At 46.0% G+C, this 19,096-nt stretch overlaps 1 protein-coding gene across 3 annotated transcripts in view; it reads left to right on the top strand.

The window, feature by feature from the left end:
• The window catches only part of LOC147215473 (corticotropin-releasing hormone receptor 1-like), a 64,650-nt gene that overhangs the window by 34,165 nt on the left and 11,389 nt on the right, over nt 1–19,096 (top strand). For all 3 annotated transcript variants that reach the window (XM_086139679.1, XM_086139678.1, XM_086139677.1), the window contains 4 exons: nt 594–700; nt 7,286–7,406; nt 12,245–12,398; nt 15,661–15,721. In XM_086139679.1, the coding sequence (XP_085995805.1) occupies nt 594–700; nt 7,286–7,406; nt 12,245–12,398; nt 15,661–15,721 (443 nt within the window). The remainder of the gene's footprint in view (nt 1–593; nt 701–7,285; nt 7,407–12,244; nt 12,399–15,660; nt 15,722–19,096) is intronic.

Raw genomic sequence — 19,096 nt, 5'->3', positions numbered from 1 at the left:
GCCAATCACCTGCCTCCGTCTAACCCTCAGCCAGTCACCTACCTCCATCTAATCCTCTGTCTAATCCTATGGTTGCCAGTGATAGCGCACACCCGAAGTTAATGTGAGGCTGGGAAAATGTTATATTCCGGCACTACATAATTAGTTTTAGAATCAGAAAAACTTTATTTGTCCCTGAGGGGTAATTGGGGGGCAGATGGAGTAGCAACATCAAAGTTATTAACATGTGAACATCAAGAGTAAAATAAAAAAAGTAATAAAATAAAACAAATTAAAAAGAGAAAAAAGAGAGAACAAAGAGAATGATATATATATGTCTATATATATATATATCAGTTACTTTACAAAATTGTGCAATGTCCGACAATCAGTCAAGCTTATCAAATTCCCAGGTCAGTAAGCACAAAAAGAATTCATATATAAGGCGCGCTGGATTATAAGGCGCACGGATGATTTTTGAGAAAATGTTAGGATTTTAAGTGTGCCTTATAGAGCAAAAATACGGTAATGGCCTGATCAGAAAAAGTTGCTTGGAAGTCACAACAAGACAAAGCGGCTCACCCGAAGCTGCTTTTTTCCGTTTGTCGTTGCAGAAAAAAGGCAAGATGCACTACCAGATCGCCGTCATCATCAACTTCCTGGGTCACTGCATCTCCATGGTGGCGCTGCTGGTGGCCTTCTTCCTCTTCCTGTGCCTGAGGTAGGATGTCTGCTGCGCAATCCAACCCTCCTCGGACCGCCGGCATCACATGACAGAATCATCAGTATTTTCAAAAGACACACACACACACACACACACACACACACACACTCCATCTTATTCCAAACCGTTTGGTCATGGGATGAAACCTTCACTATCTCAATCCTGCAGATGTAAAGACGTTTAGACACCGGCCAAAAGTAGGCCACCCCCCCCAACACCCTCCTTACAAAAGGGAATAATAGATCCATCTCAGAAACACCACTGTCTGCTGGGAACCCCCCTCAACCACACACACACACACACACACACACCACCGCTACGAGAAACCTTCTCTTGGTTGAGAGGTGGAATGGGTTTCTTTGACAAACCGGAATGAGCCGGGTGTTAACGACAGAAAGGTCTTAGCGCCCTCGACAGCTGTGGGTGCCATCGATCGCAGAGAACCTACACACACACACACACACACACACACACACACACACACACACACACCCAGGGGAGTGCGAAAAGCGCGAAAGGGCATCGGGGGAAACCGGACAGGGACAGCGTTTATGCACTAGCTGTGTTTGTGGCTCGGACGGTCGGGGGAGTGTCAGGATGCTAAAAATGGCAGCGCTGTTAAGGGGAGGGAGTTTGGGGTGTTCGTTGCTCACCTTTTTCGCCCTGTAACGAAGCCATGGGACGGCGGGAGCTTCTCCATAGCCACATTGACACCGGTAGTAACATTAGCATGTATTAGCGAGCTGACTCAGCAGCATGCGAGGTCAAGTTAGCATGCTGACTCAGTTGATATTAGCGGAGCGAGAAAGGCAGGCTAGCTTGCTCACCGTGGTTAACTAGCAGCATCTGGATTCTGCTGTTTGTTTATTTTGAAAAGGTGCTGAATGTCAAATGGTGCGAGAAAAGTACATCCCTGGAGCTGACAAAGGTAGAATACCTGCATGCTAAGCAGAACTCTTTGCAGTAGCTAGCTTGCCCGTTTTGATAAATCTAAGTATCTGCAGCGCAATAAAACATGTTAAGTCTAAGGATAACTAACTAAAAGTGTCCATATCAAAAACTTTTTTTTTTCCAGCATTAGTGACTCCAAAATTTAGCTAACAAGGAAGCTTTGTGTTTATCCACATGGTATATGCTAATTTTGGAGAACACAAGAAAATATGACAGCGCTGTAACGAACATCGAGTCACGTCCGCTAGCTGACTTAGCAGAAAACATCGAGAAGCGGGAAGCGGTCGTGCAAGTTAGCTAGCTGACTCTGCAAAAAACATTAGGTCAAAACAGAGGCCCGGGTCGACGGTAAACACGATTAATTATCAAGCAGCGCAGGGCCGGCGTGTGTGAAAGACACAAAACCGGCTTTCCCACAGTTTGGCCCGCTGCGAAAATTAGCGTCAACATCCGGCTCTCCCTGCGGAAAACATTAGCTCACGTTCGCCAGCCCTGATTAACTGGCGTCCTCGGCGTGATGTCCTTCCTGCGGGCCGGGCTACATCCAGGAACAGTCAGATAGGTTTAATTGCATTACAGTCTGCTGACATGACTGACCGACTGACCTCTCTGCAGACGTACCCGGCTATTTGATTCAGCATAATCTCATCGCGCTGACGTCGAAATGAAGCCTCAAATGGGCCTTTTGCGCGACGACGTCCTCAGCGGTAATGAGCGCAGAGACACACGAGGCTCCATGGTGTTTAATGCAATTCAAATCCAGCCTTCATCTGGCTAATGGAAAACAAATCCCTCATCAGACCTTATGAGGTTTATCTTTCATTGAGGACGCCTGAAACAAACGCAAATGATGCATAATCACCTTTTGTTGGCAGCAAAGCCGAAACACAAACATCTTCTCTTTTTTTCTTTTTTTTTTCTAGCTACAGTCTAATTAATTCACATTTCAGGGGCAAAGCGGCTCGACTGTTTTGTTTAATTCATGACTATTGATCCGGGGTATAATGCTCCACCAGCCTGCAGACAAACTAAATACTCTTAAGATGATTTAATTTGTGTTTGTCGACGTCTAAGATCGGATCGATATCTGCGGTGAGAAATCCCCTTGTGGCTCGGCAGTACCCCTTCATCACCCTTAATAAATGAAACTGGATCAATGAAATCTGTTAATTCCCAGGGTCTTTAAATGCCGCCAAGGCTGGTAGGGGGTGACGTGGTTAAATCTTTTTTTTATTCATCAAATTAGTTATCATTGTTTCCCTCAGAGGGAAATAGCACACTTGTTTGTAACTAACTGCTAACAAGTGTTAGCGCAGGCTGGCTAAGCTAGCTCACTTAGCGGGATAACTTATGGTTCAGTTCTCTGTACTGTTAGGCCATGAGGAAGTCCATCGCTAGCGTCCCATTTAGCTGTTGAAATGGAGGTTAAGTTGTCTTTTCAGTGAGGAAAAGTTACTTCACTATGCAGTTTTATGTTTGTAACCAGCTCTGTTAAGGATTTGACGCAGCCGAAAATACTAAATTAGTGTACTGACTAAGGGAATTGCTAGCATACCTTAGCTCGACGCCTTAGCAAGAAGCTGTAGCTGACTCAGATAAAAAACATTCGCTCAAGCAAACTCGAGATAACCTGACTTTCGTTAGCTTATTAGCTAATTTTAAATAGATGAATACTAGCATAGTAGATTAAGTATCTAAGGCAGGTGGGGACGGCATACTTAACGCTCCTCTATAACAATTATTTTCGAGACATCGGGGTGACGTGACCTGATCGCCCGTGACTGTGTTCCAGGCATTAGACAGAGCCCGTGAATGAAAAGCTGCTATATTGTGCGATTCTGTTTATAACCGACGTTGTGAAATAGTATGCATGGTCGGAAACAATGGCCCCAGTTATCTCGGTGATGAAGGGAATAACTAGCATACTGTAATTAGCTGACTGAGAAACAACCATTCCAGTTCAGGTAAGCTAGCAGTCTCGGCGCATAACCTCGCTCACGTTAGCTCCCGGCCGCGTTAGCACAATTTAAAGAACCACAAACAGCCGCTGGTTTGTTCTGTCCAAATCGCCGTTTCCAATCGAGGGTTTTGCTATTTTCTGCGTCAGTATAACAGAATTAATTACGAAACAGCTGGCTGACTTGGCACATGTAGTGTTACTGTATTCCAGGCATTAGACAGAGCCTGTGTATTGATCACTTGCTTTATTGGCACTGTTAGCGGAGGTTCTCAGTTCTGTTTTCCTACTGGATGTGAAGTTGTTTTTGGATTGAGAGGTAAAGAGGGGCGTGGTGGATAGAGAGAGCATGGAGACGGAATATAAGTGATGCCACTGTCGTTTAATTGTGTTAATAACGATAAGGACTAGCACTAGTTAGCTTGGTGACGAAGGGGATAACTAGCACGACTGAGCAACAAACCCCCTGTTCAGGTAAGCTAGCGGCGCATAACCTCGCTAACGTTAGCTCTTTTTAAAGCGCCGCAAACAGCTACTGGAGCATCCGCGTCGGCCGGAGACGGCGGTGTCCTTGTCGCAGTTTCAAACCGAGAACTGACCTACTTGCTGCATCATTTAAACAGAATTAATTTCCAAACAGCCGGCTGACGTGGCTCATTTAGTGTGACTCTGTTCTAGGCATTAGACTGAGCCCGCTTGCGACCCAAAGAGGCGCGAACACAACGTTTGACTTCCATTTTCCCTCCGTTATGTAATTCATCAAATTTATTCTTAACGTGAGGGTTCATCGTGGGATGGCGGCGTGAATTAATCTACGTAATCTACATATTTTATTTATCTTCCCGTGTCTTTATCAAAGGCGCGTCTCTTAATTAATTAACATCAGGCCCCTCAAACTCTGGCGACAGGAAGTAGCCGGAGGCGGAAGTGATGTCACTGCTTAACGGAACACCTTCCTGCCGTCGCCTCTGGCGTGTGCATTAGCGGTGGCTCAAGTTGTTAGCAAACAGGAAGTGTATTTGCAGCCCGCAGGCATCCTTCTATCACCTCTCTTTCATGTTATATTATATTATGGTGTGCTAGCTCACTGATGGCGTGTTAAAGAAACACAACTCTCTTCATGTGTGTGTGTTTTGCTGCTAAATTCTAGTTGACTGAATATTTTATCTCCTATTTATGTACATTTTTTGTTCTGTTTATTATAAAACAGAACAAACTTGCTCATTAATTATTTGCTGATTTCTAGGGTGTGTTTAACCTTTATTTTTTCACTTTTAGTTATTTACAGACTTTTTTATTTTGTTGGTGGCTTCCATCAAATCAGTCAGAATAGAGTGGTCTTTATTGATATTGCCGAACATGAATCGCACATAACTCAGTATGAAAAAAGGAATAATATATACAAGGAAAGAAGTAGTGCGTGGTCTAAAAATGTAATTAAGGGAGGTAGAATGGCACAGGTGTATCAAGTATTAGGATGAATTTCCATATCAATCGGGCTCTGGAGATTGTAGAGATATACAGCTCTTGTACACTGCTGTGAGATATGAATATAAATACGGATCCCTCAATCATAAAAATGTAGAGCGGGAAGGTGTGCATTTACAGATGTCTTATACGGTGCAGTGCAAATAGGTGTTCAAGCTGAGAAAACCGTAAGTGTGTTATTTACATAGCAGCGTGTCGCCACGTCAGCCATTGACATAGATTGTGTCATAGTGATTTGGAAGTCGCTGCTCCTGTTCTTCAGGAGGGTACGACACCCTCATAAAGCAGGCCATCGTTCCTCGTTCATGAGAAGGGTGAAGAGCGCCATGATGTAAAAGTGCTGCTCGCTCAGAACAAACATGGAGTTGTCACTGGCTGTCGGCAGCGGGCGCAGTTAGCTGGTGACGTCTAACAAAAGTGACTCGGCGGTGAGTTTTTCTATTTCGGTAGCGCTTGCTCTGGGGCGGATGGCCGGACAGATTTTTTTTTTTTTTTTTTTTTTAATTGTATCCTCAGGTTAATTTATGTAAAGCAAAAAAAAAAAAAAAACAGCCTCTTGGGATGTGACAACAAACAAGGGAGCGAGTTGTGACTTCGTGTTACATTAGCGATGAGGGACCATTCAGCGTATGGGGAGGTCACATGACACATCCAGGCCACGTCTCTTAATTATTCATAATCATCATCTTTAATGTGTTTCTCAGCCGCTGCTGTACGGATGATCTCATGTCGGTGGCGAGCTAAACCTTGTGTTTTAATTTGAAAATCCACTCAGCACGAAGGGTGGGGACGCGGAATCTCGAATAAACCGCTTTTCGGGTTCCATGCCGTCGTTCCTCTCCTCCCTGGCGCTTATTGCGCTCTACAAGCGTGTACGTGAATTGATATACAAACAAACATTTCCAAAAGGAAATTTGGAGTTCTTTCAGAATCAGAGCAATGAGTCAATACAACGTCATCAGGAGTTCTTTTCTTCTATAACACCTCTGCCACTGGTTCCCTCAAAGCCTTGACACGCCGACTGAAAGACGCTTAAGAGCCCAAAGTAAACAAATGTATTACCTCCCCGTTGCCAGGGCTAAGTGATATGGTTGCCATGACGATGGTGTGGTTTGACTCTTTTAATGAGAAGAATACAAACGTTAAGATTAATCAGAAGTTTTGCCTGTGCTGCCTCCTCTCAGGGTGTTATCACACAATCCTTAAGTTGCTGTTGCATAATGAGTAGATGCATTACATCATCCATGACTTATTTTCATGTTAGCATAAAGTTGTTTATGACGTTTTCAGTGGAACCTTGACTTGGGGAGTTTAATCGGTTCAGTGAGCAACCTCATAACTCAGTTTGCTTATTTATCAATTTAAATTTCCCTGTTAAAATAAATTGAAACACTATTGATCCATTGTTTTTTCATAATGTGTTTTTAAATAAGAATAATGCACTTTATAAATAACAACTACGTGTAAAAAATATAATCATACAAAATTAATGAGAATGATAAGAAATAAATTGATTTTATTGAGTGTATTTGGGAAGTTGGGGGAGTTTTTCCTTTTGTGCTCTATCTTATAGCTCACTAGCTATACACTTAATGCTACAATGAGTTGCTGTATCTAACTAGCCTGTATCTAACTAGCCTGTTTCGCTACTCTTTACAACTAAACTCCATCTATGGATGGAGTGAAGCCGTTCCTCTGTTTAAAACCATCAAACCGTTTGACCGACTTGGAGTGACTCTTCAGATGCCTCGTCCGTCCGCGTTCCCGCCATCTGCCGCACCAAATCCCGTCAATATCTCCTGCCTTCTCATAGATGAGGCTCTCCGTCACCATATCTCACCTACAACAACTTCTCCATCTCTTCCCGGACGAGTCCACAACACGCACACCTCGCTCATGTTTTTCCATGATGGCTAGCTAGCGGCGGGCGACGCGTCCCACAGCCATTTCAAGGACAGCGGCAGCCATGTTGGTGTCAAACACTCGCTCACTCCAAACTCAGATCTCCGCTTGTATCACAAAGCTAAAAAGCCACTGAGCGACAGCTCAGAACTGAAAACTCTGAAATAAATGCACTCGGAAGCCAAGGTTCCACTGTATTATGAGATGAGGACGTTCTTTCCTATGATGTGTTAACAAATCTTTTTAACTTTCATGCTTTTCATGCTTTTTTTTTTGTGCGACAGGAGCATCCGCTGCCTGAGGAACATCATCCACTGGAACCTCATCACCGCCTTCATCCTGAGGAACGCCACCTGGTTCATCGTGCAGCTGACCATGAGCCCCGAGGTGCATGAGAGCAACGTGGTACGTGATCCTAACGCCCTCTTCGAAACCAAAGCGGTTGTGTTCTTAGCTAACGGCTGCTCACACACATCTCCATCAGATTAGCGCCATTGCTGTGCAAAGCCATAGGAAGTTCATGAGCAATCTGAGACTCAACTTCTTGGGGGTCTCGATGTCATCTTAAAATTGAATTTAAAAAAAAATCACCTCTGTGGAGGTTCTCAGTCGTCCGGGTCATGGTGGATTCTTGTCGAAATCTTCTTGTCGCGGCAATCGGCTCCAGTTGTGAACTGAAGAAGCCTCTGGGATGAGGGGCGAAATGTCTTCAAGTGAAGAAGTTGCCACGGAAAGAATTCACAAAGGCTCAAAGAAAACCCACTTCACGGCAAGGAAGGGCATCCCGGTGACTTGAAGAAGAGTCTGTCTGGCAAAGCGAGATGTTATATGATGGTGAAAAACAGGAAGTGACACCTTTTCTTACGCGGGTGGAGAAATAACCGAGCCTCCTCTCGCAAAGGTGCGAATTGTCGACGGATGTTTGGGAATCCTCGTACAAAATCTTTCACAAAAATGTCGAATCGTGGCATCATTTTTTTTTCTCCGGTCTGTGCAAAATGTTCTGGAATAAACAAACAAAGCCGGCGATTTCAGATTGACAGGACTCTGGAGGGGAGAGATGTCGGCGGTGCAGAGCAGGAAGCGGGGGGACGAGGGAACGAAGCGGAACGTGACGGCGTGTCGGGTTTCACGCCGAGACAGCCGTCGCGAATTCATCCGCCGCTGAAAGTGGAGCCCGGCTCCTCAATTATTTAGTCCTGCTTGCTAAAAACAACGGCCCCCTGCTGTTTTAGGAAATTACTCAGCGTTTTACTAAATAGCCAATGACATATTTATGAGCCTCTTTTCTTTATCTTTAGCCGTGGCGAGCTTCAGACATAGCAGGTAGGCGTCGGGAGGGATGACTGATCAGCAGAGCAGCCTTCTGCACGTATGACTGCGGAAGGAGGCGCCTGGACAAGCTGCAGCCTCACACTAACACCTTACTGTGTGCCAGGTGGCCAGCTAGTCAGGTGGTCAGGTAGTCACAAAGTCAGGTGGTCAGGTAGTCAGATAGTCAGGTGGTCAGGTAGTCACAAAGTCAGGTGGTGGGTGGTCTCATAGTCAGGTGGTCAGGTAGTCATGTGGTTAGATAGTCACAAAGTCAGGGCGTTAGGAAGTCACAAAGTCGGGTGGTTAAGTAGTCTTGTAGTCAGTCGGGTGGTCAGGTAGTCTTCTAGTCGGTCAGGTGGTCAGGTAGTCACAAAGTCAGGGTGTTAGGTAGTCACAAAGTTGTGTGGTTAAGTAGTCTTGTAGTCAGTTGGGTGGTGATGTTGTCACAAAGTTGGGTGGTTAGGTGGTCTTGTAGTCAGTCAGTTGGTCAGGCAGTCACAAAGTCAAGATGTTAGGTAGTCACAAAGTTGGGCGGTTAAGTAGCCTTGTAGTCAGTCAGATGGTCAGGTAGTCACAAAGTCAGGACGTTAGGTAGTCACAAAGTCGGGTGGTTAAGTAGTCTTGTAGTGAGTCAGATGGTCAGGTAGTCACAAAGTCAGGACGTCAGGGAGTCACAAAGTTGGGTGTTTAGGTGGTCTTGTCAGTCAGTCGGGTGGTGATGTTGTCACAAAGTTGGGTGGGTAGGTGGTCTTGTTGTCAGTCAGTTGGTCAGGCAGTCACAAAGTCAAGATGTTAGGTAGTCACAAAGTTGGGCGGTTTAGTAGCCTTGTAGTCAGTCAGATGGTCAGGTAGTCACAAAGTCAGGTAATTTTGTAGTCTTTTAGTCAGTCAGGTGGTCAGGTGGTTAGGTAGTTACAGAGTCGGGTGGTTAGGTCATCTTGTAGTCAGGTGTTCATGTAGTCTTGTGGTCAGGTAACACCTGTCTTGTTAAACATTGTAAACATAAAGTGTGAAGGGGCAGGGGGGCTGTCAGGCCTGATTGGAGCCATTTAAGAAACTTTGAAGGAATTTTGATAAGGAAGCTACGTTTCCATGGTTAATCTGACATTAGTGACATGCTAGCCTAGACCTTGTCCTTGGGGCCGAGGGCGTAGCTGCCAACGCCGTCACCAAGTGCATTCCGGGAGTTCTTTTTATTTATTGATATATTTATTTTTCCAGGGTGATGCGGCTGTTGTGAGCGTCTCTCTGGAGTCCTTGAGAGGGAGTGTATGCCAGTCCACCAAATGTTTGTTGGAAAAAAACAACTTGCGCTTCGCCGTTGGGTGTTTGTTTGCAAGAGCAGCTTTGAGTGTGACATCCTTTATCAGACCTCTCCCATCCGAAGCTGGTCTCTTCTGCTGCCGTGGGTGGTATACATCTTATTCAAAAATATAAAATAAACACATTCCTGGAATTATCCTCTGAACCCCTCGACCCGGCCGGCGCTCCAAAGGCCTGTTTTCTTTGCAAATACCGCAAATTCAGCGAGACCACGCCCTCAAGACTCCTGCAGGAAGTGGCTCCGAACAGCAAGGAGTCCAAAAAAATAACATTCAAAGTAGCAACTCGAAAACTCCACGAGAAAAGTCATTCAACATCTCCAGAACAACGTCTGGAGGCAAAATACAAGATGAGGTTTAAGCGGCCACGTTCATCCTGTCACGGCCGGGTGGAGACCAGGTGGAGCCCAACAAAACAATAGTGATAAAAATATAAATAATAATGAGGCGGTGTGGTGGTGTGTGTTGGTGAGTGAGTGAGTGGTTGTTCATGACTTGGCTTATGAGTGCATCAACATAACGAGTTTTCCGAAATACGAGCCACCGCCGTTTTTTGTTTTTTTTTCGTTTCGTGGTCTGAGCCCAGATCTGATTTAGGAACCATCAGAATCAGAAGAAACTTTATTTTCCCCGAGCAACATCAAAGAACAAAATTGAAAGAGGAAAAAAGAAATTAATCAAAATAAACAAATATTGTGTATGTGTGTCAATATATATATAGACACACACACACACACACACACATATAAATGATTGTACATAATTGTGCAAATTGTAAGCAGGACGAGTGTTTGACACCCACGTGGACGCCGCTGTCCGTGAAGTGGCGTTTAAAGACAGTGGGACGCGCCGCCCGCCGCTAACTAGGCCAGAGAACTTCATGGAAAAATGGAAAAACACGTGTGTGTGTCCTGGACTCGTCCGTGAGGAGGAAGTTGTTGTCGGTGAGATCTGGTGACGGAGAGTCTCTTACTGCGTGTTACTGTTTTTTCATACGTTGTTTGTTATACACGGAGTACATTTTTCCTTTTTTTTTTAAATCTTTAAACCCCGTTTTTCTTTAGCTTTACTCAACATCAATATGACAGGTACATGCACAACATATACTGCTCAAAAAAATAAAGGGAACACTTGAACAACACAATGTAACTCCAAGTCAATCCCACTTGTGTGAAATCATAGTGTCCACTCAGGAAGCAACACAGATTCATTTTGACTTGTTTTAAGGACATTACATCAAAGTTGGATCAGCCTGGAGTTTGTTTTTACACTTTAATTTTGAGTGTGATTCCTAATCCAGACCTCCATGGGTTGATACAATTGATTTCCATTGATCATTTTTGTGTGATTTTGTTGTCAGCACATTCAACTGTGTAAAGACCAAAGTATTTCATAAGAATATTTCATTCATTTAGATCTAGGATGTGTTTTTTAAGTGTTCCCTTTATTTTTTTGAGCAGTGTATTTACAATTCATTTACTATTTCCTACTTATTTATCTATTACCATGTCATCTCTGTATATCACATCACATGTACGTTTTTCATTATTTATATACGTGCCACAAAACCGGGGGGCTGGAACGGATTAACAGTGTTTAAATTCATTTCAGTGGGGAAATTTAATTTAAATATTTGAGCTCGGTCACCACACTGATTAAACTCCTCGGTCAAGGTATTTGTATATTATCCGTGATGGATTGTGTGTGTGTGTATGGGGGGGGAAGCAGTTCCTGTTTCTGGTAGTGCTGGCGTAGATAATCTGAGGGGAGAAGGAGAACAGGTGGCGTCCGCCGTGTGACGGGTCAGCCGTGATGTTCCCTGCCCGCTTCCTGTAGAGCGGAGGTCCATGGATGGAGGACGCTTTGGCACCTGCGCTTCTCCTCGCCATCCCGGTCCTCCCTTCCGGTCTGTTCCCTCTTCTGCAGAAGAGGGCAATATAAAATGTATTTATTCATGGCGATATAACGTTTACACCCCTGACCAAATTTGAAGGGTATCTAAAAATCAGATGATAAGCTGCCTTTAGCTTGGTTTGTTTCCAGACCTGGACTTCTTCTCTGTATGTTTTATCCCTCTGGTTCTGAGAAACACAATTTCCTTCCACTCGTGTGTGTGTGTGTGTGTGTGTGTGTGTGTGTTTTCGTTTGATCTGTGAAAGGAATGACTAATAAACCTATGGAATTGAAAGGAATTCAGGGGTCGTGGCGCTGCTGTGATTGAGATAATATAAACTTTAGACAAACACAGAAGTCTTGAAAAATAAGCTCGTATTAAAAGATAACAACCCGGAGCCAAAACCGAGATCTCCATTATCCTCGTGAACCTCCTGACGGGTTTCCTGAAGATCAACAAAGGAGAAAGAGCTAACGAATCAGCAAGAAACGACCTGATCATCAATCATAAACCTCAAATCAGGATTGAAACCTGTAGAAATGACCAATCAATACCTTTGAGATGAACAAATTTAAATCTGAACTTCGTTGAAAATGTAGGAAACCACGTCTTCGTCTGCTGGAGGTCAAGATCTAGAGCCGTCAGGTCCTGAGAGGAGCCTGGCTGTGATTGGACGCTGTAAGAAAGCTTCTGCGGTCGTCTCTTTCCTTTAGATCTGGTGCCGCCTGGTCACCGCCTCCTTCAACTATTTCCACTCCACCAACTTCTTCTGGATGTTCGGCGAGGGCTGCTACCTGCACACCGCCATCGTCCTGACCTACTCCACCGACAAGCTGCGCAAGTGGATGTTCATCTGCATCGGCTGGTGTGAGTTCCCCGCCCGAGAGGCGACACGCTTCCTGCGCGACTAGATTGTACCGGCTTCTACCCTGAGCTTTTTCAGTTCCTCCTCCGGCGAGGTTCTCAGAGAGCCGAGCTGATACTAAAATGTGGCGTCAGCAGACCGGAGACTAGAATATGACCGGCCATTTTTTAAATGAGCCAGCAAGAGCGTACATGTTAGCATAGCTGCTACTACCTCTCGCCTGCCCTGCATCTTCTCTGGCTTTGTGTTGCAAGAAGCCACAGAGTCCAGTTTCTGGTCGGAGATGCCAGTGTAGCAAAGTCACAGCTGTTTGGCGCCGCCGTGCCGGGACGACCCGTAGTAACGGACCTCCGCCCGAGCCCAGTGGAGCAGTGCTGTGCTGGGAGTGTGTTCTGCAGAGGCTCCATAACGCGCGGTTGATATCCAACAGATGGCAGAGGGAGAATGCTAGCGCGTAGACGCTAACTGAATTTCAGTTTTTTAGATTTTAACAGAATTGAATCTTGAAAAAAAAAAAGCAAAATGTGATGATTTCATTGCTTGTATTGTATTTCAGTGAATCTCTTTTCTAAAACCCTCGCAGTTTGATGCAAGGGTGTCCAAGATGGCGACGCTGTCCCAAACACAAACGCGCACCTCTTCAAGGTTAATGTTAACTTTAAAAACAGGCGATAAGCTTGAAAACCATCCTTCTTCTCACTACTCGGATTTTTTTAGACGGGTTTCAGCTAGAAGAACGCTCACGCTGGCTAACTAGCTAAGTGGCCACAGTTAGCGTGTGTTTACTAAAACCTGATCCAGTGTTCTTCTCTGGTAGAACATCAGGCTTCATTTGATTTGACAGAAATCCGAATCCAGATTCTGCTGCTTATTAGTTATCATGCATAGATAGATTCATATCTGACCTAAACTAATGTTAACCAGCGGTTTCTTTATGATATCTGAACCTTCAAATATGGAGAGTGTAACTAAAAGGCTTCCACAACTGACGGCATCTGGAAAAATGACGTTTTGATTGTGTTTAAACTCCCGAGGGAGCGTGAGATCCCCGCGGCGGGAATGTCAGACGCTCACACCAGCGTCTTTTTTTAACTTTGAAGGACCAGAATTTCATGTGGCAGCTGAGAAATCTATTGGTCTGGAGTTACACACACACACACACACACACACAGGCTGTCACACTAAACTGCATGCTGCTGAGATTAGCTGCATTGTGTTGCCCGGATTACAATCCCACCCCAGGGCGGCGTGAGGCGGCGGCGTGAAGGAGGGAATGGCGGTGCGTTGGAGACTTTAAACAAGATCAGATTTTATTCGCTTCACTTTCAGCCCTGACTCGTGAAGCGCGGCGGGGGGGAGGGGCGGTAAATCCCCGTATATCTGGTCATTACGGATGGAGTTCGGCGGGGGAACGACCTGAAAACTGATCGGCAAGTGTTGAAAAGGGAAGTGAATTCTCTTTTGGGAAATTTCCCCGATTCCACAAGTCAGCTTAGAAGTTCCCTGAGAATGGATGAGATTATTGAGACGGGATTTGGGTGATTTGTAGAAAATGACCTGCACGATGATGAAGAGGCCGCCGCTCCCGTTAGCAACGTTTTAGCCGTAATTTAATGGCTGCCGGCGCTCCTCGGTGTCATCCAACACAAGCCCCGCCCCTAATCCCAGTTTTTTTTTTGCGCAGTTGGTCGGATATTAATTTACAGTGAAGCAACGCGTTAGCGTGGCGGTCAGCACCTTCGCCTCACAGCCAGAAGGTCCCGGTTGGATTGAGGGGGCCTTTCTGTGGAGGCTCCATGTTCTCCCATGTTGGTTCTCCAGGTTCCTCCCACAGTCCAGACCTGAACTTGTCCAGACGTGTGAATGGTTGTAATCCAAGGGTATCAAGCTCGTTTTCATTGAGGGCCACTTCAGCATTATGGTTGCTCCAATGAAGGGCCCCATGAAACGGTAACAGTCCTTAATGTTAAATAACTCTGAATTTATTAGTCATTCAAATCCAAAATGTTACATTCCCATCTTTCTTGAAACAGTCCTCCATCTGCATCAACTTTTCTTTTCCTTCACATTTAGGGATCACTTGTATGTCTCAATCCCACTTGTTGAAAACGGCATTCACAGATTCAGGAAATTCCTTTGTCACCGTAGCGCAACAGTTATAATGTCGAAAATAGATATGAATATGAATATAAATGGAGAGTCAGCGAGAAGATAGCAAGACATAAATAAATAGACAGCAGGGAGAACAACAGCAGCAGCAACATCGGGGATAAAAACGGACAACATGAAGGAACAGTAAGAGTGCAAAATACACAACCAGAACTAAACGACAATATACATAGAGTGGCTTTAGCAATGACAAGAGTGAACTGGGCAGGATGTGTGCGGGCAGGGACCAGCTGGGACCAACAAGGATAAGAAAGACAGCAGAGCATGACGTGGACGGGTGAGGTAGTGAGGTCCTGGAAGCACAGAAGCACCCCTGGGCGGTCAGAGTCCTGCGCCGCCTTACGGTCCGACGGCCGCGGGCGTTGTGTTCCGCACCGGGGTGGGATGAACCCGGGGGTGGGTGGAAGGTCTCGAGGAGCTACAGACGCTAAACGACCTCGGTCTCCTCAGGAAGAACATCCTGCTCTGACCTTTCCTGTAGAGGGCATCAGTGTTGTGTGACCAGTTTGCTGTTCATTTGGACCCCAAGGTTCTTGTAGGGTTCACTGAGATCTAATGGCGGGATCCCGTCACACGAATGGTGGAAAGTGTAGTTTATGGTTTGACGAGTTTATTTGCAGACAATCGGACCTTTAAAAGGTATTCCTGACGTGGCGGCCCAAATGTGACACCCCACCATAGCTGGGGTACGCAACCCCTTTGTGTTAATTTGAATTAACTGACAGTGAATCTTAAAAATCACAAGGTCAAAAATTTAGAAACGACTTCTGAAGGTACCTGAGAACCACCTGGTGCTCAGTCAGAAGATTAAGATCAGGGAGAAGAAGAAAGGAGCCGGACGTGTCGCTAAAAATGACTTTAAATTGTTTTTCTTTTTTTAAACTGCCCCCCTGTAAGAAGTCACCGATCACATGATCCGCGTGCCGGCTGAGAATCGCTTTGACAGGGCTTGGCAGGCGGCGGGGAAAGAGAAGCGCCGAAACAAGGGCTTCTTAGCGCCGCACGAAATCCCCCGCGGCGATGTTCTTTGTGCGATTTGACGAGCAGAGGGAGATGAAAGCAGGAAGTGTCACTTTTGTCTTTTCTGCCTCGCAGGTATCCCGTTCCCCATAATTGTGGCGTGGGCCATCGGGAAGCTCTACTACGACAACGAAAAGTAAGCCCCGCCTCCCCCCCGCCCCCCCATTCACCGGAGGAGCCGGATTCATTTATTGACCCGGTGTCTATTAATAACGGGCTGCAGGCACGTTTACATTGTAATACCTCCTTAATTACACTGCTCCTGCAGATTGGCGCCGGCGAATCAAAACGTCCGGGAGCTGTTTGCGCACCGAACTCCACCGCGACGCGCGGCTCCTTCATGGATTCATCTCCTTACCTAGCAAAGTTTTATTAAAAGGCCACGACTGCATATGTTTTAGAGGAATTCATTTAAGAGCAGCTTCATATTAATCTTGATTAAGACTTATTTTAATCTGGGATCATATCTGACCCGCAGGGGTACCTGTGCGATAACTATCAGCCAGAATGAAAGGAAAGGTGTACAAGACAGTGGTGAGACCAGCGATGATGTTTGGCCTGGACACAATAGCAGTGACAAAGAGACAGGAGGCAGAGCTGGAGGTCGCAGAGATGAAGATGTTGAGGTTCTCTTTGGGAGTGACCAGGATGGAGAGGATCAGGATATGGTGGATGTTGGGAGAGAAGGTCAGAGAAGCCAGACTGAGATGATTGGATCATGTACAGAGGAGGGAGAGTGAATATATTGGTAGACGGATGCTGGAACTGGTGGTCGAGAGGAAGACCGAAGAGAAGATTTATGGACGTTATGAGAGAGGATATGAAGGTAGTTGGTGTGAGAGAGGAGGATCCAGAGAATAGGGTTAGATGGAGAGGGTGGATTTGCTGTGGTGACCTCTGAAGGGAAAAGCCCAAAGGAAAAGAAGAATTTGTCACAGGGGTGCAGGACATGTATGACAGAGACAAAGTGATGACTGAGATGGTTTGGACATGAACACTCCTCTGTTCATGGCCAAACCATGGTGAAGATCTGGGTTGAAGGTCGCTGAAGGTGAAGCTGCCAGGTTGGAGCTCTAGAGGAAGACCAGAAGACCAGAGAAGATTATGGACTTAGTAAGAGAGGACATGAAGTTAGTTGGTGTGTGAGAGGAGGATCCAGAGAATAGGGTTACATGGAGAAGGTTGATGGCTATGGTGACACCTGAAGGTAAAACCCCAAAGTAGAGGAAGATCATATCTAACCCGCGTTTGCAAAAAGTCAGCCTGTGTGTGTGTGTGTGTGTGTTAGGTGCCTCCAGACCTCACACACACACACACACACACCATCCTGTTCCCTGGCTTGCAAGCCTTCCACTTGACGACAGCGACCGTCTCCACGACAGCTTCAAGATCTGCCTGCTAACGAGCTGAGAGCTGGCTGCCCCCCACAACAAATCCCACATCGTCAAGGAAACCTGCCTGGCACACCGGGTCACCTGAGAAGGTTTCTTGAAGTTACAATGAGCTCTGAAAACGAAAGAGATCGGCTCCAAATGTGATTAAAAATGAGTTGCTAATTACATTTATTAACTCCCGAACTGGAGCGTTAGCTACCGACGACCCCTGCGGTTGTTCTGATGGCTCGGCCCTGGTCCGCCGCACCCGGAGCTGGAGGATCAGCTGGTCGGGGTTTGTTCTCCCTGCGGCTAACGGCGAGGCCGAGCCTGAGCATCAAGGCGGGGGAGCGTGGATAATAGGATGGTTTCATCCGCACCAGCCGTCCCACCGTCATCCCGGGGCAAGACTTGTATGCCTCTGATGTCATGCTGAGCCCGCGTTGACGAGGAGCAGTGATTCACAGGCCGCCAAGGGAAACTCGCGCTCACCCATTGCTACTATTTATAGAATCTATTTTCTTCCTCTAAGAGCCTTATTGGATATCTGGCTCCCGGACAAATGGTTTGAAAAGTAAAACCCTGCTGGCGTCAGTTCAGCTGATAGGTGACCACAAATCCACCTCCACCGGAAAGGAAACCCCCGAGCAGGGTGGACTGGGATTAGCGGCTGTAAGAGTAGAAAGAGAACCCGGATACAGAATCGAAGCCCTGCCTAGAATCTTCTCCTAAATGAAGGAGCTCAGGATACGGGACAGGAATCAGGAAGGAGACGGGGGGGTGCTGAGAAGGTGCCGCCATCTGGATGTCGACCGAATATGTGTGACTGCAGCCCCCCGGTGCGAAGCTGTCAGCGGTAACTCAAGACGCCTTGATTGTTTTTTGCACCATCCAGAAAATGAAGGCACAGAACCTCCGTTGGACATTGTTTCAGGACTTAGACATTTGTTTTCTCAACTTCCAGATGATTTTTGACCAATTTTTCATGTGGAATTTTTGATTCACTCCATGTATTTTGTCTAGTTTGGGGACACTTTTTTTAGTTATTTGAAACTCTTGAGTGATTTTTGGGACAATCTACAAAACTAGTTTGGCTAAGGATGACCAGGCAAAAGCAAGATTGAAAAACTCGACTAAAGGAGAATCATCAAACATCGCAATCAAAGACCGTGAACTCGAGGCAAAATCAGCCAAACAATTTCTTAACACGGACACAAAATAAGAGGCACCGACAGGGTTCGAGGTAAATCACAAATCCAAATATTGAGGCAACCTGAGACAGGAAGAAGACCAACTAACTCTGGACAAAGGCAAACCATCTTGACACAATGAAGACCCAACTGGGAGGAGGACAATTCACAGCTTCCTGGTCTTGACAGGATTTTGAGCCTCGTCTGAATTTCGGTGTTTCACTTCTTACACATTTTCTGGCGACCGCCACCCTGTCCGAACGGGATCCCGCATCGGGAGTCCCCCGTCCTCTCAGCTTGGATATCACCACGGAGGAGGAAGCTGCTGCAGATTTTAGAAACGGGAGACCAGCATTGAGCAGTAAAGGTCAGATGGTCTCTGTGCGAGGACCGGTAAAGACAAACCGACGGGCGGATCAGGGCTCAGAGGAAACATGGCCTTCGCATTTGTGGAGCTGGAAAACGGCACAACTGGGGAAATGACCGTACTTTTCACACTACAAGCCGCACTTAAAATCCTCGAATTTTCTCAAAAATTGTCCTGCGCCTTATTATCTGGTGGAATGTATGAACTCTTCTAACTGACCTCCAGCCAATTTTATGCGGTACGCTGCACTCAAACATCTATCAAAATGTTTTCCCGCGACTTTGCTAAGCGACGAAGCCGCTCCACATGATTGATCGTCGGACCGTTCCCACCTGACACGGGGACATCGTATTAAAGCGGCTCCTCGGTCGAATATCTTTTATCACGCGCCTCATAACGTGGTGTGATATTGCGCCTTATAATGCGGTGCACCTTCAGGGCCGCAAAATACGGGACTAACTTATCAGATTCTCAGCAAGATGGGATGGCGGAAGAAGTCCAGCCTGAGCCGAACCAAAACTGAGCCAAGACACCGTTGAGACGATGATATTTGGTTGTAGTCCGACGTCTTTGGATGCCTT

The sequence above is a fragment of the Fistularia commersonii genome, chromosome 32, assembly GCF_037954325.1.
Source record: "Fistularia commersonii isolate RoL2024-O1a breed Wild chromosome 32, RoL_Fcom_v1.0, whole genome shotgun sequence".
Taxonomy (NCBI): Eukaryota; Metazoa; Chordata; class Actinopteri; order Syngnathiformes; family Fistulariidae; genus Fistularia; species Fistularia commersonii.
This window is presented reverse-complemented; position numbering and strand designations above follow the sequence as displayed.